The following is a 22,410-nucleotide window of genomic DNA, read 5'->3' as shown; positions in this document are numbered from 1 at the left end:
ATGGGGCAATATGAACGGTGCAGAGCACTATATGGCACAGCTATGGGGAAATAATGATCTATTTTTATTTTTGAAATTCACCGGTAAATGCTGCATTTCCACCCTAGGCTTATACTCGAGTCAATAAGTTTTCCCAGTTTTTTGTGGCAAAATTAGGGGGGTCGGCTTATACTCGGGTCGGCTTATACTCGAGTATATACGGTAATATTTTTCATATAGAAATGTTTGCAAACAGTGCAAACATTGCATTAATACATTTTATTTACTATTTTAAGCTTAATTTCACAAAAAAACTGGTGGCACCTTCCCTTTAAATACATTTATCACCGAAATCTAAATTATTCAGTAGGTCATTTTCTGATGATAGCTTTCCTTTTAATGCTGTGATCTTGATGTGTTGCAAGGTGTGTACGGTCATACCCTTGGTGGCACATCAATGACATTTGTTTTCCACTTCTGAACAACCCCTTCTTAAGAACCCCACATTATTAATGTTGTGTGGGGCACTTAAGCAGTTAAGAAGGGGTTATACACTCTATCTTTAGATGGTTACTGCTTCAAGAAACTTTGTATAAAACAATAATGCATGTCAATTTAAGAAACTTTATATCTTACCAGAAAAAAAATATGTTCTATTGATGAGCCACTTCTGCTCCTCCCCTCCTCCTTCATTCATCATTCCCTCTGGAAAAAAGCACAGCTCAGATGTGTGGTTGTCAAAGCAAAATGATCCGCCAGTACAGTGAGGTTTCAGGTTACGGCTTCTACTGTATTAAACTCTATAAACAGGGGAATGGGAGTGAATAACACTAAGGGTATGTTCAAGCGGTCAGTAAACCCTGTGGGTTGGATGCTGCTATATCCGCAGTGTCCAGATGTTACATCATAGTGGATGGGATTTCTAGAAATCTCATGTCCACTATGCGTGCACCGATGCCTGCGGATCACCCGCGGAGATGGACATGTGGCTCGTCTTTCCAGACTGCAGCATGTCAATTTATCTTGCAGCGACGTGAGTCTCCACAAGATAAATTTCACACATCCAATATAATGGGACACATTCATTCCGCATGGTTCAATGAACACAAGCGAATCACCTGTGTTCAAAAGCCAGCGGCACTTTGGACGCAGTGGACATTTGCTGCTTCCAAAGCGCTGCCGATTACTGACCGTGGGGACCGTAGCTTTAGTACACTGTTAGACCATGCAGACTGAGCTGCAGTCTATATGATAAAACTGATGTGGCAATATGATTTTCCAGGTCAGTATGATTGGAGAAATGAAACATGCTTAGTTTTGTGTTGTTTTTTTTTTTGTTTTTTTTAAAGTGGTAAAAAAACAAATCGGAAATTTTGGGGAAAAAAAATATAATCACTTGTTTCTCTATATTCTGAGACCCATAAAATGTTCAGTTTTTGGTCGATGGGCCTGTGTGAGGGCTTGTTTTTTGCTACCTGAGCTGACCTTTTTATTGATACCTCTTTGGAGTAGATACAATGTTTTGATCGCTTGTTATTGCATTTTATTGCAGTGTTGCGTTGGCCAAAAAAATGTAATTTTGCCATTTTATATTTTTTTCTCGTTACGCCATTTACCGACTGGGTTAATTTATTTTACATTTTGATAGATCAGACTTTTACAAATGCAGCTATACCAAATGTGTTTTTTTTTATTCTAATTTATTTTTAATGGGGGAAAAGAGGGAATACTTGAACCTCTACATTTTCTTTTTATACTTTTCGAAACCGTTTTTATTCACTTTTTACATTATAGTCCTGCTGATCGCTTCTACTATTAACAATACTGTGGTATTTCTGTGATGTATAGCACAAATCACGGTCTCCTATGTATGCAAGCTACTGGTTAGTTTTCCCAGGAGAGTACTGCCATGACAGGCAGTGGGAACTTCGGTAGACCCCTGGCTGTTGTGGCAACCCATCAGCACCTTGCATCATGGGCGCATAGATTTACGTGGCCCCCTGCCAGTGTGCATTATTTGCTGCACAGATTGACAGCGGCATTGAACGAAATAATTTGGCCATCATCAGCTGGGAAATACGCACGCTCGGCTTGCGGGCCCGCATCAAACTCAGGGGAGGTGGCAAGGGGTTAAAAAATGTAGTTAAATTCAGTGCTGGATTAATAACCACACTATATAGCTCAGTACAGCTGGGGAATTTCTTCAGAGGAAGAAGTGCAGAAATCCATCTTTCTGTGTGTAGCAAGTGATCGCCAACCACCAGCTCAGAGAGAACTGAAAACTGTAGACTGGAACTGGTATAAAATACGTGGCCAGAAATTGTGTTATTCCTCGTGTACAAACACAACCGCTTATTTAACAAATGTGTTGGGGTCTCAGTTTTGTGCCCCTAACTAATATACTGTATAAGTTTAACCGGATCTCCTCACTCACTTGATATTACAGCCTTCCTCACCGGCACTATGCTCTCAAAAAAGCTGCTAATGGAGGGGATGGGACCTACCAGACCTGTCCGTCAGCATCTTCGAATAAACTTTGTGAGGGTCTGTGTTTTGTGTAGTGAGCTGATTTTTTTATTGATACTATTTTGGGGTACATGCAATGTTTTTGATCACTTTTCATTGCATTTTTGGCAGAGGTGATGTGAATGAAAAATTCTGACATTTCCATTTGTTTGAGGGACTTCAATCAATGTGGTGATATCGAATATGTTTTTTTTTTTTATATATACGAATGTTTGTTATTAATGGAAAGTAGTTGTGTCATTCTGATGTAATCTGACGACAGCAGGAGATAGAGGTTAAAACACACAATTCAGTGATGTGTCACTTGTCAAAGTGAGTGCTGTCGTTTACTAACTGTGAAGGATTTATCACTAAGAGATTAACATTACTGGACTAGTCCTGCAACTAAGCAGCTCACTGTCTGTGGACATTGTATATACAGAGACTGGTGTGGGTGGGGTTAGCTTCCTTGGCTCTGCTTCAGTCTAAGGCCATGTGCACACGCTGCGGAATCCATTGCGGAATTTTCCGCAGCGGATTTGCAAAATCCGCAGTGAAAAACCGCTGCGGTTTTTACTGCGGATTTATCGCGGTTTCTTTTGCGGTTTTCTCTGCAGATTTTCACCTGCAGATTTCTATTGGAGCAGGTGTAAATCCACAGCGGAATCCGCACAAAGAATTGACATGCTGCGGAAAATAAACCGCTGCGTTTCCGCGTGTTTTTTTTCCACAGCATGTGCACTGCGGATTTCAATTCCCATAGGTTTACATTGTACTGTAAACTCATGGGAATCCGCTGTGGATCCGCAGCAAAATCCGCAGCGTGTGCACATACCCTAAAGGCCCCTTTCACACAAAAGTTTTTTTGCCCTCAGTCGCAATCCATCGAATTTTGAAAAAAAAAAACGGGTCTGGCGACTGATGCCGCCAGATCCGTTTTTTTTTCTCATAGACTTGTATTAGCAACGGATTGCCACGGATGGCCTCACATTTCATCCGTCGTTCGCTGGATCTGTCGAAAATTGTTTGTTCGGCGGCCGGAGACAACGGACAAAGTAACGTTTTTTTGTGTACGTCGAAAAAACGGACAGTGACGGATCCGTCGCGTCTGTCGTATGCTAGAATGGAAGCCTATTTCGCCGGATCCATCAAAAGACAGAATCCGGAAACGGATTCCGTTTTTTTTTTAACTGAGCATGCTCTGATCCAATTGGCCAGATCCACTAGTCGGATCCATCCAAAAAACGGATCAGTCGCATCAGTTTTTCACAATCTGCGACAGATCCATTGAGCCAACGGATTGTGACTGACAGCAAAAAACTAAGGTGTGAAAGGGGCCTTAATCAAAGCTCTGATTGCATCAGAACTGCTACTCCGAGTAATCGAAGTGGTCCACCAATGGATTCAGCTTCTCTTTACCTACGTTGCACTGTTCTCAGATGAGGTAGCTAAAACCTGCTGACAGATTCCATTAAAAAAACAAGCTTTTTTTTTTTTAAGTTTTATTAATCGATTTGAACCTTCTATTTATCTCATCAGTTATTCAATATACTGCAGTACAATTTTATTGCAGGAAATAGCTAAGATGATGGTTTCCTATGAAGCCCAACAGGGCAGCGGTAGGGCCCTTCAGCCATGGTAACCCATCCGTACACCACAACCGTATAGTGGGGGTGATGGGTGCATGGGATAAGCTTACACCCAACATGTGCTGTATATGTACAGCGGAGGAATGGGAAGGTGTTACATTTTGACTGCCTGATCCTTCTCTCGGGAATGTCTAACCTGTTGATCGACTATTGTTCTGCTCTTGAGTTGGGGTATTGGCATTTAATAGGGGAGTGTGCCCCCGGTTTGGGCATTCAGAGTCTACTAATCAGATTGGTGATAAACCCTGAGAGTAGGTGTGAGACGTGCATAGGCCATTGACTTTCTCCATGTGTAATTCTTTCAAGTTATTGAAGTTTAGTTTCGGGCCCGGCTGCTGCCTTTTGGTTTCATCTTCTTCAGATACATTGTATTTTGCCATGTTGGTTTTGTGAAAGCACGCTAAGTGTCTGGTCATTTCCTGGCTCAATACTTATTTGCTTTGCCTGGAATGCAGGAATTCTACATGATTGTGTCCTACTATCAATTACGGCTTAGCTTGCTGACTTATTCATACAATCAAATTAAAGAAAACGTTCACTCTTGATTTTTTTTTTTTCCATTTACTCTTTGACCTAACTGATGACCTGATGCTTTCTCTGGTAATTGTTATATCCTTCCTCTGTTTGTTCCCTTAATCTATTTTTATAACCTCGGTCAATAGTCATGTACAGAAGCTCCTTTGTTTCTCCGCCATTCCTCAGCTGTGAGGGTGTGTGGGTAAGGCATTATGCCGGGCAATGTACATTTTGGTTTTCTTTAATAAACGTCACTTACAGTATTGGAGACAAAATCTAACATTTTCTTTCTACCCCACTTTGAATCCAAGATAAAGCATCCTGCGAGGCCCAGTGTCCAGGAGGACTGAAATGGCACTGATATAGGTAGTGACAGCGCTGGGTCTCCTCGCTGCCCACCGGTCACAGTGGTATATCACCATCTACCACCACCTGAGAATGCACGGCAGCACGCTCTACAAATTAAAAGGCTCAGACCTAACTAAAAGGCCGTATGATGTTGTAATGAGTGATTCATTATTTAAATTTAAGAGGGGACTGGATGCCTTTCTGGAAAAGTATAATATTACAGGTTATATATACTAGATTCCTTGATAGGGCGTTGATCCAGGGAACTAGTCTGATTGCCGTATGTGGAGTCGGGAAGGAATTTTTTTTCCCCAAAGTGGAGCTTACTATTTGCCACATGGTTTTTTTTTGCCTTCCTCTGGATCAACATGTTAGGGCATGTTAGGTTAGGATATGGGTTGAACTAGATGGACTTAGTCTTCCTTCAACCTTAATAACTATGTAACTATGTTTTGATCTATATCCGCCAGCAGGGTTCACTGTGCTAGATCTTGGAAGTCCGGTTTCCTTGTGAATGACGCTGCTGCGCTCTGTCATCCTTGGGATGTAATTCGGGACAAGACAAAAATCAAAGATGGCATAATCTTTGGGTTACACGTTGTAACAACTGCAAAAGACTCTGGTATGATTGAAACAGTTGTAACAAGATACACTTGATAGATCTGTTTATACAAATTTACAATCCATGTAGAATCTGTGGCTTCTGCTCCACCTGAGTTTAACCAGCCATGCTTCCCCCCAGCAGTCACAGCAGTACCTGTTGTCTAACCCTCAAATAAGGTTCCTTATTCCCTTAATAACGAGGCAGCAGCGGGTTTTGTTCATGACTACGTAGGGGTTGTGCCTGTGACAAAACCAGCAGGTGAATGTAAGCAGCATTTACACATTCTCCCTCCATAGGTTATCACTGCATTGTGTGCTCTGTTCCCCACATCTAGATTTAGTGACATCATTTTTGGGGCATTGATTTGTTTACCAGAAAAGTAAGACAATAATACACATCCAAAATATGTCATTATTAACAGAGGGCATCAGTATCATCCCAGGTTGGTCAAGTGATTGTCAGTAAGCTGCATTGATTCATTGTGGCTTCCATTCAGACCTGCAGCCACAGCACTGTGCTGTTTCCATAGTGCAACAGACAAGAGTGGCACCTGATGGACCCTTGTTGTTCTCAAAATGGGGCTTCATCTGGTGGCATCGAGGTGTTTGGTCTTTTTGAGGGCAGATATAAAGCTGTGTGCATTACATTGTGAGCAGGGAATTTCATCTGGATGCATTTTTTAGACGCAGAATATCATAACGCTGCTGTCATGTTACTTTTTTACACTGATGTGCAAACAGATTTTTGAATTCTAAAAATGTTATATATTATTTTAATCTTAACTATTTGATCAAATGTGATGAAAGAACAGTCATGATGTGGCCAAAACCTGAGTGTAGGTCGGTGCAGTTTTTATAGTGACTGCAGCCAAAGTCAGTTTGATAGTTATTGGCTGCACAGTATTGCTGGTGTTAGCTGTAATACTGCAAGACTGAAACATCAAACTGCTTTTAGGTGTTGGAAAACTGTCCAACTGGCTGGGTTTCAGCTGTATCGCTATGAACACAACCTTGTAAGAGGATCTGTCAGCAGGTTTTTGCCATGTAATCCGACAGTAGGGACAGAGACCCTGATTCCAGTTATGTATCACTTAGTTTACTGAGTGAAACAGTTGAGATGGTCACAATTTTCTCTGCTGCAGATCTACCAGAGCTCGGATTGTTGAGCTGTGTATTACCCACCCTCATCACTGATTAGAAGCTTTCGCTGTTGGATGGACAAGGAGGCACGTGGGCAGCTTGTCCTGTGGTGATATTCTCCTGCTAATAAAACACTGTGCTAAAACGGCAAAACACAGCCCAGTTTGTGACACCATTGAAAACAGGTTCTCTTCCCCTACACATCATGGTGCTCTCAGATTTCATAGCAAAACCTGCTGAAAGGTAAGGAAGTGAAGTTAATAAAAAAAAACCATCACGTTATAATCATGATGTGAGCTTCTGTAAACATAAGTGGACCTTAGTGGATTGGGATTTATAAACTTCTTAAAGGAAAGCTGTAAGTAAGACCAACACCCATCCAAGCAGCATACATAGGAATCCAGGACTTTGAAATATGTAAATTCTTTGACACCTTTACATCTTCTATCTGTGGCTGCATTCCCGAGTAATTAGCGTATTTTGTTAGTGGGTTATATATATATGTTTTCCCATCCAGCACCATCATCTTTAGCTTGATTGATACTGTACTACACTGTCTTATTTCCTTGCCTGGTACCGGACCTCACACAGACAATACGTTATCAATCAAACTAAAGACGCTCTTGCTCAGGAAATAACCAGGAGAAGCGAAGACTTAAGGCCCCTTCACATTAAGCGACGCTGCAGCGATACCGACAACGATCCGGATCGCTGCAGCGTCGCTGTTTGGTCGCTGGAGAGCTGTCACACAGACAGCTCTCCAGCGACCAACGATGCCGGTAACCAGGGTAAACATCGGGTTACTAAGCGTAGGGCCGCGCTTAGTAACCCGATGTTTACCCTGGTTACCATCCTAAAAGTAAAAAAAACAAACACTACATACTTACCTACCGCTGTCTGTCCCCGGCGCTCTGCTTCTCTGCACTCCTCCTGTACTGGCTGTGAGCATAGCGGCCGGAAAGCAGAGCGGTGACGTCACCGCTCTGCTTTCCGGCTGACCGACGCTCACAGTCAGTGCAGGAAGAGTGCAGAGAAGCTGAGCGCCGGGGACAGACAGCGGTAGGTAAGTATGTAGTGTTTGTTTTTTTTACTTTTAGGATGGTAACCAGGGTAAACATCGGGTTACTAAGCGCGGCCCTGCGCTTAGTTACCCGATGTTTACCCTGGTTACCAGTGAAGACATCGCTGGATCGGTGTCACACACGCCGATCCAGCGATGTCCGCGGGAGATCCAGCGACGAAATAAAGTTCTGGACTTTCTTCAGCGACCAACGATCTCCCAGCAGGGGCCTGATCGTTGGTCGCTGTCACACATAACGATTTCATTAACGATATAGTTGCTACGTCACAAAAAGCAACGATATCGTTAACAATATCGTTATGTGTGAAGGTACCTTTAGGCCACGTTCACACATTCCGTATTCGAGCAGTATTTTACCTCAGAATCTGTAAGCCAAAACCAGGAGTGGAACAATCAGAGGAAAAGTATAACAGAAACACGTCACCACTTCTGCATTTATCACCCACTCCTGGTTTTGGCTTACAAATACTGAGGTAAAATACTGAGGTAAACTGAACGTGTGCACGTGGCCCAAGGGAATGCACAGATATAATTATCATACTCATTAAATTATTATTACTATTTGTATTACAGTTCGAGTTTATAGGAGGTAGTTGAATATGGAATTTGTATAATTTGCTTTGATCTTTCCATATATAATGTTAGTTTAACTGCAGGTGAACCCTTTGGCAGTGAATTGCAGTGTTTTGTGTGACTAAAAAATTCACTGTGATTTGTATGTGAAAAACAGCTGATAACTGAACCACAGATTAATAAGATGAATGTTTGCTCTGGTACAAATGTGACAGAACACGTGTCCCAAGCCCCCTTTCCTGCTCACCGGATAGGTGATGATTATACATTATGGGAACACCATTTTAAATCCACTTTTTTCCCATTCAAATAGTCTCTGAACCCACTATTCAAATCTAAATGTCGGAGCTTTAATACTTGAAGTGCAGATCGAATAGGCTGAATTTGATTAAATACTGTCAATGGTCCAAACGTGATTATAAGCCATGGGCTCAAATAGTTCAGGGAGACTTTTATTACAATTTAGTGTTTCAACCCTTGGCTTCTATTGCAAATTGAATATACACTCTGTGTGACATATTACATTGGACAAAGCCCAAGGAGATCATATTAGACTTTACATTTTGCGTTGTCCAAGTCACAATGACTTTTCATTTCCACAGTTTTCAAGCTTCTTCCTAGGCCTGCAGATGCTGCACAATTATTATTCTTGCTCAGGATGTTTGCCTGCAACATAACGCTGCAAAATGTCATGAGTTATTACTGTAATGATAGCATATTTCCATTCAGAACATAAAAGTTATGTTCTGCTAGATAAAATTCACTGATGAACCATTCCACTGTATGTATAGCATCCCTGATTATCCGCTATCTTTGTGCAGTATGTTTTGATAATTTTGCATTGACGCCATTTCTTTTTTTCTACATTAATCTTAGTCAGCCAGTTTTTTGTTCCTTACATTTTTTGTTCGATTCACTTGTCGCATAAAACAGACTGCCATTAGATTTAAAAGGGTATTGCCTTCTTGTACATTTATGGCATACCCAAAGGATTTATACCGTTATTGTTTAGTAGATGCAGCTCCCACTAATGTGCCTGCATCTGTCTCAAAAACAGGCCCTGGCTCATGCAGCTGTCAGTAAAAAAGTATTTGGGATACCTCTAATTTTTTATAAGCCTACTTACATTGGCATGCCAGAACCGCTATGTCACTCTCCACAAGGAGAAACATTACCCCTTAGGCTCGCCTCACACTCAGCAAATAAAAATACAGTCCGTTATTTACGGCCGTAATACGCAGAAAAGTCCCCAAAATAGTGATCCGTATGTCATCCGTAGGCAGGGTGTGTCAGCATATTTTGCGCATGGCATCCTCCGTATGTAATCCGTATGGCATCCGTACTGCGAGATTTTCTTGCAGGCTTGCAAAACCGACATACGGACATACAATGGATCCATGGGCTCAAAAAATCGTAAAAACATATATACTGTCTATATATATATATATATATATATATATATATATATATATATATATATATATATATATGTCAGTGAGAGTGAGACACACATACATATATATATATATATATATATATATATATATATATATATATATATATCATACAGCGCTAGATAGCTTAAAAGCCGGTAATTCAATTGCCGACTTTTCCTATCTCCTTCTCAAACCCGAGATGATATGAGACATGGTTTACATACAGTAAACCATCTCCTATCCCTTTTTTTTTTTGCATATTCCACACTACTAATGTTAGTAGTGTGTATGTGTAAAATTTGGGCGTTCTAGCTATTAATTTAAAGGGTTAAATCGCGGAAAAAATTGGCGTGGGCTCCCGCACAATTTTCTCCGCCAGAGTGGTAAAGCCAGTGACTGAGGGCAGATGTTAATAGCCTGGAGAGGGTCCATGGTTATTGGCCCCCCTGGCTAAAAACATCTGCCCCCAGCCACCCCAGAAAAGGCACATCTGGAAGATGCGCCTATTCTGGCACTTGGCCACTCTCTTCCCATTCCCGTGTAGTGGTGGGATATGGGGTAATGAAGGGTTATTAATTATGTCAATTATGACACCTATCCATTATTAATCCAATAGTATGAAATGGTTAATAAAGCACACACATTATTACAAAGTATTTTAATGAAATAAATGCACAGGTTGTTGTAATATTTTATTATACTGGTAATCCACCTGAAGACCCTCGTTCTGTAAAAAAAGAAAAATAAAAAATCAACAATAGCCCATACCTTCCATCGTTCTGTCACATCCCACGATGTAAATCCATCTGAAGGGGTTAACTAATTTTACAAGCAGAAGCCTGCTAATGCAGCTGCCCCTGCCTGTAAAAACCCAGGGAATGAATGGGATGTAGGTGAATAACCTGTAGTTACCTCGAGTTGCGGTGATGCGCCCTCTGCTGGATGTCCTCATATGAACTCGAGCCTGGGAAAATATTTTGAAAAGTTCCCAGGCTCGAGTTCATATGAGGACATCCAGCAGAGGGCGCATCACCGCAACTCGAGGTAACTACAGGTCATTCACCTACATTCCATTCATCTACATTCCATTCATTCGCCGAGTTTTTACAGGCAGGGGCGGCTGCATTAGCAGGCTTCTGCTTGTAAAATTAGGTAACCCTTTCAGATGGATTTACAGCGTGGGACGAGACTGATCATCGGAAGGTATGCAATATTGTTGTTTGTTTTTTTTTTTTATATTTGTTACAGGTGACAAGGGTCTTCAGGTGGATTACCAGTATAATAAAATATTACAACAACCTGTGTATTTATTTCATTAAAATACTTTGTAATAATGTGTGTTTTTTTTTAACCATTTCATACTATTGGATTAATAATGGATAGATGTCATAATTGACGCCTCTCCATTATTAATCTGGCTTAATGTCACCTTACAATAGCAAGGTGGCATTAACCCTTTATTACCCCATATCCCACCGCTACAGGGGAGTGGGAAGAGAGAGGCTAAGAGCCAGAATAGGCGCATCTTCCAGATGTGCCTTTTCTGGGGTGGCTGGAGGGAGATGTTCTTAGCCAGGGGGGGGGGCAATAACCATGGACCCTCTCCAGGCTATTAATATCTGCCCTCAGTCACTGGCTTTACCATTCTGGCAGTGAAAATTTCGCGGGAGCCCACGCCAATTTTTTCCGTGATTTAACCCTTTAATTTAATAGCTGGAGTGCCCAAATTTTGCACATACTATCATGTAGGGCTTGAGAAGGAGATACGAAAAGCCGGCAATTGAATTACCGGCTTTTAAGCTATCTAGCGCTGTATGAAATATCTATATATATAATTGTCTAAGGGTTTTTCCGTCTGTCTGTCTGTCTGTCCTGGAAATCCCGGCTCTCTGATTGGTCGAGGCCGCCAGGCCTCTACCAATCAGCGACGAGCACAGCGACGATGATGTCATAAAGGACGTAGATATCCCGCGTCTGATTGGTCGAGGCCGCCAGGCCTCGACCAATCAGCAACGGGCACAACGATGATGATGTCATAATGGTTGCAATGGCGACGATGATGTCATAAAGGTCGCACAACAGACAACCATACACAAATATGCACAAATCATCATTGGCCATATACTACGGGGACATGTATATTCTAGAATACCCGATGCGTTAGAATCGGGCCACAATCTAGTTAAAATATATACATATAAGTGTCTCACTGATATATATATATATATAGATAGATAGATAGATAGATAGATAGATATATACCCCTATGCTATGTGTAGACATTTCTCTTAGCTATTCTATTCTAACCTGTCAGTGTGATTTTACTGTACACCGCACTGAATTGCCGGCTTTTCGCTAGAACACTGCTGCGTATTTCTCGCAAGTCACACTGTTGGTCCGTGTGTAATCCGTATTTTTCTCGCCCCCATAGACTTTCATTGGTGTATTTTTTGCGCAATACGGTGACAAACGCAGCATGCTGCGATTTTTTACGGCCGTAGAAGACCGTATAATACGGATCAGTAAAATACGGCAGATAGGAGCTGGGCCATAGAGAATTGTTGTACCGTATGCAATCCGTATTTTCTGCACCTCTCATACGTCCGTAAAACTCGCTAATGTGGAAAAGTGGTATCATCTGCATTAAATTATCAAAGTTGTCTTTGTGTATTTTGCAATAGTTTTAACAAAAAATGACGTCTAAAAAGTGTGAATGCAAATGGCAAATTTCCAACTCCATGTTGCCCCACATTAACAAAATGATCTCAATTTGCATGTATTCTGCTGAATGCATTGTAAAGTGTTCTAAGACTCGCACCACAAGAGTATTTTCAGATTTCATCCCACACATTACGTCTTACCCAAACACTAACATCTTAGAGTATGTTCACACATTGCGTTTTTGTTGCCAAAATATCACCACGTTTTACTGTGCCAGCAAAGTGAATGAGATTTCTGAAATCTTCTGCTTATGTTTTGCTTTCAGAATTAAACCAATTCCAAATATGTAGCATATCAATTTTGTCATTGTTTTTCAAGCATTTTTCATTCATTCAAATGATTGAGGAGAAAAACGCATGCAAAAATGAGAGTATTTTATGCAGCTCTTTTCCTGCCAACAGCGGACTTTTCTGCTGCAAATACTCAACGTGTGCATATACCCAAATAATAATTCTAATATCTTAGGAACATCTACCAAAAATAAAAAGAGACAAAAAGTAACAATGGGGAACCTATGGGGTGACATCACTTGAAAGTTATAAAACAAAACACAGCTATCAAAACTGTCTTAAGGAAAAACTGCCCTTTATTGTCTATATCAACCAATCGGCTTGCATTTCTTAATCGGTTCTGGTAAAATTAAAGCTGCAAAGTAATTTGATGCAAAAAAAGAACAAAAACTGTTTATTATTTATTTTTTTTTAGATAGTTTTTGATCATTGGTATTGCCGTCTCTTTCTACATGTCTCCAGTAACATGGAGGATTGAGCTGATGTGGTGACACTAGGTGATCATTTAATATGTCGGGGATAGGGTATCATACCCATCTTTGAGCTCACTGTGTAAAAATGATTGCAGCATGTTTCCTCTCATTAATTCAGTCTGTATTTTCTATTTGTAGCTGCAAATCAGAAAGACCCCCTGACACTCAAAGTTAAAGAAGAGCCTAATGATGGAGAACTTAGCATCTCCTTGTCCCCGCATTCTGGATTCACCTACAGCCATGAATCTGAGGCTCGACGCTCAAACACGCCAGAAAAAGCCACATCCCAGGAAACACAGCCAAACTTACTGACGCAGGATATCTCGGTCAAGGCGGCATCTGAACTTCTCATGAAACTTTCTGGTAATTTTTTTACACTGTATTGTCAGTAGAAAACTCTTTTTATGAAGTAGTAACATAGTAACATAGTTAGTAAGGCCGAAAAAAGACATTTGTCCATCCAGTTCAGCCTATATTCCATCATAATAAATACCCAGATCTACGTCCTTCTACAGTAGTTTTGATAATGTAACAGGCCAGTAATCTGCGGTACTGCAAGATAGGGCATGGACACACATTTCCTCAATACTCATGCTATTGTTATTCGGGGCTACGTTGCATCAAAATTCATGTTTTATTCATATGCATATTAGCTTCTCAAGTGCACATCTGGGCAGAATAGTGCATTTGCAGTTTCTCTTCAATTCCATCCATCAGTGCAGCCCTATGTTTCTTCACTGACGGGGAAGACAGTGGCTCTTCTGCATAAGCTCACCTCTGCCCTTCACTGTTACTCAAGTAGCAGGGCGTCACCAGCTCTGAGAAGTTGTGGTCTGCAAGTTCACTGATACGTCCAGCAGTTCACTTGCAAGTCTAATTTGCATATCAAGAAAACATAAATTTTGGCACAGCAAAGTAGCAAATAATGAAAGACTAGGTAATGTTGGAAATGTGTTTCTCTGAAGTACCTGAGATTTTTTTAAAATGCGCCCCTCATACCATGAAATCGCCAGGGAGGCAGGTCTTTCCTTCCTAAGCCAGAAGCCTCCCAGCCGTCACTCCGGGCCTGTGCGTGCCAAGCGCCGCCTCCTCTTGCAGCATTATCGTCCCCGGTGCCTGCGCATTAAGTTGTTTTTTTTTCGGGCATTCGCAGTTGCGCTGCCCTTCGTAATTACAACGCAGGCGCCAGGGACAATAATGAAGCAAGAGGAGATGGCGCCTGGCGCGCACAGGCCCGGAGTGACGGCTGGGATGCGTCTGGCTTAGGAAGGAAAGACCTGCCTCCCTGGCGATTTCAGGTTATGAGGGGCGCATTTTATAAATGTTTATTTCAGCGTGTGCAGGGAGCATAACTAAAAGAGCCACCTTGTCAGAATGCGGCATTTGTGCTGCACAAAGTGGCTCTTTTAGTTACAAACGCCTGAGGGGGGTGACAGGTTCCCTTTAACCTCTACTGTGGGTAAAATCCTGGAGGGTATTCTAAGAGATTCTATGCTGCAGTATCTGAAGAGGAATAACCTCATGACCCAGTATCAGCACGGGTTTACTAGGGACCGTTCCTGTCAGACTAATCTGATCAGCTTCTATGAAGAGGTAAGTTCCGGACTGGACCAAGGACACGCAGTGGAAGTGGTGTATATGGACTTTTCAAAAGCTTTTGATACGGTGCCACACAAAAGGTTGATACATAAAATGAGAACAATGGGGATAGGGGAAAATATGTGTAAGTGGGTTAAGAGCTAGCTCAGGGATAGGAAACAAAGGGGGGTTATTAATGGAGCACACTCGGACTGGGTAGCGGTTAGCAGTGGGGTACCACAGGGGTCAGTATTGGGCCCGCTTCTTTTTAACATATTTATTAATGACCTTGTAGGGGGCATTCAGAGCAGAATTTCAATATTTGCAGATGACACTAAACTCTGCAGGGTAATCAATACAGAGGAGGACAATTTTATATTACAGGATGATTTATGTAAACTAGAAGCTTGGGCTGATAAAAGGCCAATGAGCTTTAATGGGGATAAATGTAAGGTCATGCACTTGGGTAGAAGTAATAAGATGTATAATTATGTGCGTAATTGTAAAACACTAGGCAAAACCGTCAATGAAAAAGACCTGGGTGTATGGGTGGATGACAAACTCATATTCAGTGGCCAGTGTCAGGCAGCTGCTACAAAGGCAAATAAAATAATGGGATGCATTAAAAGAGGCATGGATGCTCATGAGGAGAACATAATTTTACCTCTATGCAAGTCACTAGTGCGACCACACTTAGAATACTGTGCACAGTTCTGGTCTCCGGTGTATAAGAAAGACATAGCTGAACTAGAGCGGGTGCAGAGAAGAGCGACCAAGGTTATTAGAGGACTGGGGGGTCTGCAATACCAAGATAGGTTATTACACTTGGGGCTATTTAGTTTGGAAAAACGAAGGCTATGGGGTGATCTTATTTTAATGTATAAATATATGAGGGGACAGTACAAAGACCTTTCTGATGATCTTTTTAATCATAGACCTGAGACAGGGACAAGGGGGCATCCTCTACGTCTGGAGGAAAGAAGGTTTAAGCGTAATAACAGACGCGGATTCTTTACTGTAAGAGCAGTGAGACTATGGAACTCTCTGCCGTATGATGTTGTAATGAGTGATTCATTAATTAAATTTAAGAGGGGACTGGATGCCTTTCTTGAAAAGTATAATGTTACAGGTTATATACACTAGATTCCTTGATAGGGTGTTGATCCAGATAACTAGTCTGATTGCCATACGTGGAGTCGGGAAGGAATTTTTTTCACATGGTTTGTTATTCCTTCCTCTGGATCAACATGTTAGAGCATGTTAGCTTAGGCTATGGGTTGAACTAGATGGACTTAGTCTTTCTTCCATTTTAATAACTGGTATGTTACTATGTAAAGGATTTTTATTACAAGTACCGTAGTATTTTTAGGAACTGTGGGATGCACCCCAGGTTTATACGCCACAAAACAGAAAAAAAAAATCTTGAAAACTCAAATTTCCTTGGTGGTGTAAGAAGAAAGAGGGATCAGTGTTACTTTGGCTATGAAGTAAATTAATGGTCTTTCTATGTTGTAGTAGGGGGGGGGGATACATTTTTGGATATGTTCTATCCAAAGAAGCATTAGGCAGCTATAAGCAGAGGGTTAAAGCAGCACTTCAGTGAAAGTATTACCATTAATAAATTTTCCAGTTGCTGCCAAAACCCACTATCAGAAATGTTCCGATCCACATGAACTTGCACTGTGACTAGCTAGAAGACGCAATGACTTCTGCATGGAGCAGAAGTCACTTTTTCAGTGCCTGCCTGTAAGAACCTCAATGAGAGACTCGTAGGTATTTTTTGAGAAAGTGACGTCAAGTGCAGACAGAAGACGCTGTGAGGTCTGCTTAGACTGATGCAGATGAGGACAAGATATTGCAGAGACTGGTACAGTGGAGGGACTGAAGATGAAACGCGTTTCACCAGAGTGCTTCTTTAGGTTTCTTATATTCTTTCAAATGAATTTCGTTCTTTCTCCTCTCCCTTAAGGTACCGTCACACTAGACGATATCGCTAGCGATCCGTGACGTTGCAGCGTCCTCGCTAGCGATATCGTCCAGTGTGACATGCAGCAGCGATCAGGCCCCTGCTGTGCTGTCGCTGGTCGGGGAAGAAAGTCCAGAACTTTATTTGGTCGCTGGACTCCCCGCAGACATCGCTGAATCGGCGTGTGTGACACCGATTCAGCGATGTCTTCACTGGTAACCAGGGTAAACATCGGGTAACTAAGCGCAGGGCCGCGCTTAGTAACCCGATGTTTACCCTGGTTACCATCCTAAAAGTAAAAAAAACAAACACTGCATACTTACCTACAGCCGTCTGTCCTCCAGCGCTGTGCTGTGCTCTGCACTCCTCCTGTACTGGCTGTGAGCGTCGGTCAGCCGGAAAGCAGAGCGGTGACATCACCGCTCTGCTTTCCGGCCGCTGTGCTCACAGTCAGTACAGGAGGAGTGCAGAGCACAGCACTGGAGGACAGACGGCTGTAGGTAAGTATGTAGTGTTTGTTTTTTTTTACTTTTAGGATGGTAACCAGGGTAAACATCGGGTTACTAAGCGCGGCCCTGCGCTTAGTTACCCGATGTTTACTCTGGTTACTGGCATCGTTGGTCGCTGGAGAGCGGTCTGTGTGACAGCTCTCCAGCGACCAAACAGCGACGCTGCAGCGATCCGGATCGTTGTCGGTATCGCTGCAGCGTCGCTAAGTGTGACGGTACCTTTACTTAACCCTTTTTTTTTTTCTTTCAAATAAATTTTTATTAAGAATAACAAGGCAATTAACATGTTACATTTACATTTTCAATATAGAGTATTTCCTCCCCTCCTCCCCCTTCAAACAGCCCCCTTCGATCCCAAAGCCCCCCACCCCCACCCCACAAAGCAGCTCATCTTGTTAATTACTACCATCATTAAAACAATAGAGTATCTAATCCCTCAACCATTCGTATAAGCCACACTTCACATTACTATCCCATAGCAATCCATGGAGACCACATTTTATTGAATGTTTCAGTTTTCCCTTTCTTCTTATAAATCCCTTTTTCTTGTGTCAGGCCCTGTTTCACATACTGGAGGAACTCTCCTCTTGACGGCGGCTCTTCCCTAATCCAGTTTCTAGCTATCACCTTCCTAGCCATATACAACAATCTGGCTATAGCTATCTTAAGGTGTTTATCCACTCCAATCTCATCCACGCATCCCAACAAACAGACAACTGGATCCCTTGGCACCGTGCATCCATACGCACCTTCCATACGACTCAAAACTACCACCCAGAAGGCAGCCAACCTCGGACATGTCCACATCATATGGAAAATGTCTGCATCCGTAGACTTACACCTCGGACATTCAGAGTCATTACGCAATCCTGCCTTATATAGCACCATCGGAGACCTATAAACTCTGTGTATCACATAGAGCTGTGACAGTCTATACGGTTCACTCAGCGACAGTCTTGGGATCCATTCCAACACCGACTCCCAAGTCTCGTTATCTATTGGGCCCAAATCCCTTTCCCATTTAGCTCTTGCCATTATTGGAAACCCCAATAGAAAAGTGTGCAACAGATCCCTGTACAGAGTGGATATGACTCCTCCAGTCGTCCCGTCATTACACACATACTCCAGTACTATATCCCTTTGAATCCTAATACCTCCGTTCCTACTCTGAGCTCCAAAGGCATGCCTCATCCGCAAATATTGATACTCCCCTGCAGACCCAAGACCAAATTCCGCCTGCAATTGGGAAAATGATTTCAGTTCACCTTGTTCAATTATTTGATACACATACTGAATCCCTTTGCCCAACCACTCTATCAGTACCCCCAATGCCTCAAATTCTTTCAGATTGTTATTATGCCATAGCGGCGAGTATCTAGTCAAGTCTGTGATCCCACGTACGTGCCTCAATCTACTCCACAGCTTGCGTATCAACAGCAAAGTCGGATATAGCTTCCCCAAACTCTCCAAGGATCCATCCTCCAAACATTGCACCACTGGCCTTCTTTTTGTCACCACCTCCATCAACCGCTGTACTGCCCCAGATGACCCCCCATGCGCCCAGCCCCTTAAATGCTGACTCTGGGCTGCAAGAAAGTACAATGCCAGACCCCCATCATCCTTGGGTCGCTGAAGTGTCTCCAGTTTGATACGCGGATGCTGCCTCCCCCAAATCAGATTCCTAAACAGAGAGTTGATCTGTCTAAATTTCCCACGTGGTATCCAAACCGGCGCATTGTGAAGAATATACAATATTTTCGGCATCAGAATCATTTTGATAAGATTCACCCTGCCTACCACAGACAAATGTAGCTTAAGCCATGCATCCGCTTTTGCCTTGAGGGCACCCAAGATTGGAGTCAGATTCTCATGTATATAGTCAGTGACCGGCATAGATACCCATATTCCCAGGTACTTAAATTTACTCGTCACCTCCAGTCGCCCGTCCTCCAATGGCTCCCCATCCACATCGTCCACCTTAAACAAGATAGACTTACTCCAATTTATCCTAAGTCCCGACACTGATCCGAATCGTTCAATAATCCCAATGGCTCCCTCCAAGGATGCAACCGGGTCAGCCAGAAACAACAAAATATCATCCGCATACAACGCCACCCTTTCTTCAATCACCCCATATTTAAACCCCGTCATCTCATCAGACTGTCGAAGCGTAGCGGCCAGTGGTTCCACCGCCAGAGCAAACAAAAGGGGGGAAAGCGGACACCCCTGTCTCGTCCCTCTAGCCAATTGTATGGTCCGTTACAACTCCCCGTTTACCCTAACCCTGGCCATCGGCATCGAGTACATTAATTGAATCCATGATATGAACTGCGGTCCAAACCCCATTCTTCGCAACACCTGCCAGAGATACCCCCACTCCACACTATCGAACGCCTTGTGAGCGTCTAAAGATGCAATAACTCTCTGGCCACAGTTATCGGCTTTGAGTTGCAAGTTCATATACAGCCTTCGTAGATTAATCGCAGTTGACCTATCAGGCATAAAGCCAGACTGGTCTGAGTGTATCAGGCCAGAAATAACACTTGTCAACCTCATCGCCAACACCTTAGCCAGGAGTTTAACGTCGATAGTAAGCAAAGAAATTGGCCGATATGAATCCGGCTGTGTCGGGTCTTTCCCCTCCTTTGGAATCACCACTATTGTGGCCTCCCGCATAGATGCCGGTAGCCTTCCACCATTCGTAGCCTCTTCCAAGACCGCCTTCAATTTAGGAATCAACACTTCCCCCAAGCTTTTATAAATTTCGGCAGGAAATCCGTCTACATCAGGCACCTTCCCATTAGCCATCGACTGCAATGCCCGTCCCAGTTCCTCCTCCGTAATGGGAGCCTCCAAATCCTCCCTAGCTGTGTCACTCAGCCTCGGGAGCTCCAACTCCTCAAAGAACGCCACCGTGTCCTCCATTGACCCATCTACCCGAGAGGAGTATAAGTCTGCGTAAAAATCTGCAAAAGTCTCCAAAATCTCTGAAGTCTCAGAAACAGCAACACCACTCCCAGTCACCAAAGAGTGAACAAAGGAAGTATTTCTCTGGGCAGATGCCACCAGCGACAGCAAATGACCCACAGATTCACCCTCCTGGTAATAGGCCAAATTCATGAATTCCCTCTTCCTTTCAGCCTTACTCAGCAAGACCGCCTCTAGCTGGCTTTGAGCTGCCTTTAACCTCCTCCCAGCCTCCAAAGTACCCATTATTACCATCTCATCTTCAGCCACCCTCAGCCCATCTATCGCCAGCCTCTCTGCCTCTCTCGATTTCCGCTTACACCTGCTAATATCCCTAAACAACAGCCCTCTCAAGTACGCTTTCATGGCTTCCCACACAGTAAGCACATCTACGCTACCCTCATTTATCTCAAAAAATTCCACCAATTCCTTCTTAATCTTCTCCAAGTCTATACTGTGTAGCCAATTAGGGTGAATTTTCCACTCCCTTCTGCTCCCGTTCCGTGTCCCCACTGATCGAAATTCCACTTCAACTGGACTATGGTCTGAGAGAGCCCTAGGTAAATATCTCACGTCCCTTACCATCGTATCTAGTAATCGGTTACCCAGTGCCAGATCAATCCTAGACAGCGTACCATGAGCTGGTGAGTAGCATGAATACGCCCTTTCCCCGATATGCCTAACTCTCCATAAATCAACCATGCCCACTTCCCCGACATAAGTCCCAAACGTAGTGGTATGTCCCGCCGTCCTATTCTGGGGGTTTTTGTTCTTATCCCAAAAGTCATCACATATATTATTAAGGTCGCCGATAATTAGTAATGGTAACGGTCCCCAGCGCTCTACCCTCTCCAGCACCTCTCTTATCTTCTTGCTTGAGTATGGGGGCGGAATATACATTGCCACTATACACATCAATACTCCATTCATTTTACATTTCACCACCACATACTGACCATCGACATCCTCTTTTACCATTACCTCCTCATACTGCACCCCCGCAGGTATTAACACAGACTCACCCCTAGAATACGTCGAGAAAGTAGAATGATACGCCCTCTGTATCCAGCGCCTATTCAATATGTTCACCCTCTCCCGCACTAAATGTGTCTCCAGCAGGCATATCATTGAGACTTTCTGTTCTCGGACATACTGCAGACTTGCCGCCCGCCGTGTTTTATCCGCCAGACCTCTCACATTCCAACTCAATATTTTAATACAATCTCCCATCATGTGGCTCATCATTTCTTAAAGTATCCAATTTCCCAAGTATGAGCTGCCCCAACCCTCCCACCCCCCCTGCCCCCTCCCAACTTACCCCCCTAACCCCCCCAATATAACGCATTCTTCCTCTCATCAAGAGTGGGGCTCCACTGCCCACTGCGAACACTCTCCCTTACTTAACCCTCTCCATTCGCGTCCCGCTGCCATAGCAATCACAATTTCCCCCCCAACTTTCACTTTATTGTATCTTAACATTTCAACTTATATTAACATATAGAAAAAGTACCAAACCAGTTCACAGTACCCAGCATAACCCTCCTCCCCCCGTACTTAGTAGTTGGTACTGTCCCCTCCGGCCATTCCTTCAATATGGCCCAGCAAAACCCCCAACAGTTGCTCAACTCTTTAACCATTGCTAACGAGCGCAGAACTCTCCTCCATCGACAGAGAAAACAAATCCCAACTGGATCTTGCCGAAATGTCAGTCGCCCATTCCCTTAAGTTTTTTCTCATGAGTATCAAGCCACTGGGTAGCGTCCTCCGGTGTCAAGAAAAAGTGGGTCTTATTAAAAGCCACCAGTCTCAGCTTGGCGGGAAACATCACTGAGTACTGCACTCCCAGCTCCCTCAGTCGCCGCTTGACTCCAGTAAACTTCATCCTCTGTTTCTGAACCGCAGCGGAATAATCCAGATAAATGGCGATTTTTTGACCTCCAGCCGTCAGATCCTCCATCTCTCTAGCCTTTCTAAGGATAATGTCTCTGTCCCTGTAGTTCAGTATTTTAGCAAGCATGGTACGGGGATTTGCTCCTGAGGCAGGGGGCTGCGGCGGGACCCTATGAGCCCGTTCAA

At 43.1% G+C, this 22,410-nt stretch overlaps 1 protein-coding gene across 2 annotated transcripts in view; it reads left to right on the top strand.

Annotated features, from left to right (window-relative positions):
- Positions 1-22,410, top strand: part of ZNF827 (zinc finger protein 827) — a 291,725-nt gene that overhangs the window by 156,083 nt on the left and 113,232 nt on the right. For both annotated transcript variants that reach the window (XM_069744030.1, XM_069744029.1), the window contains exon 5: positions 13,453-13,677. In XM_069744030.1, coding sequence (XP_069600131.1) covers positions 13,453-13,677 — 225 coding nt within the window. The remainder of the gene's footprint in view (positions 1-13,452; positions 13,678-22,410) is intronic.

Source organism: Ranitomeya imitator, chromosome 1 (assembly GCF_032444005.1).
Source record: "Ranitomeya imitator isolate aRanImi1 chromosome 1, aRanImi1.pri, whole genome shotgun sequence".
Classification (NCBI taxonomy): domain Eukaryota; kingdom Metazoa; phylum Chordata; class Amphibia; order Anura; family Dendrobatidae; genus Ranitomeya; species Ranitomeya imitator.
The sequence above is the reverse complement of the archived record's forward strand: the minus strand, read 5'-3'. Positions and strand labels throughout refer to the sequence as shown.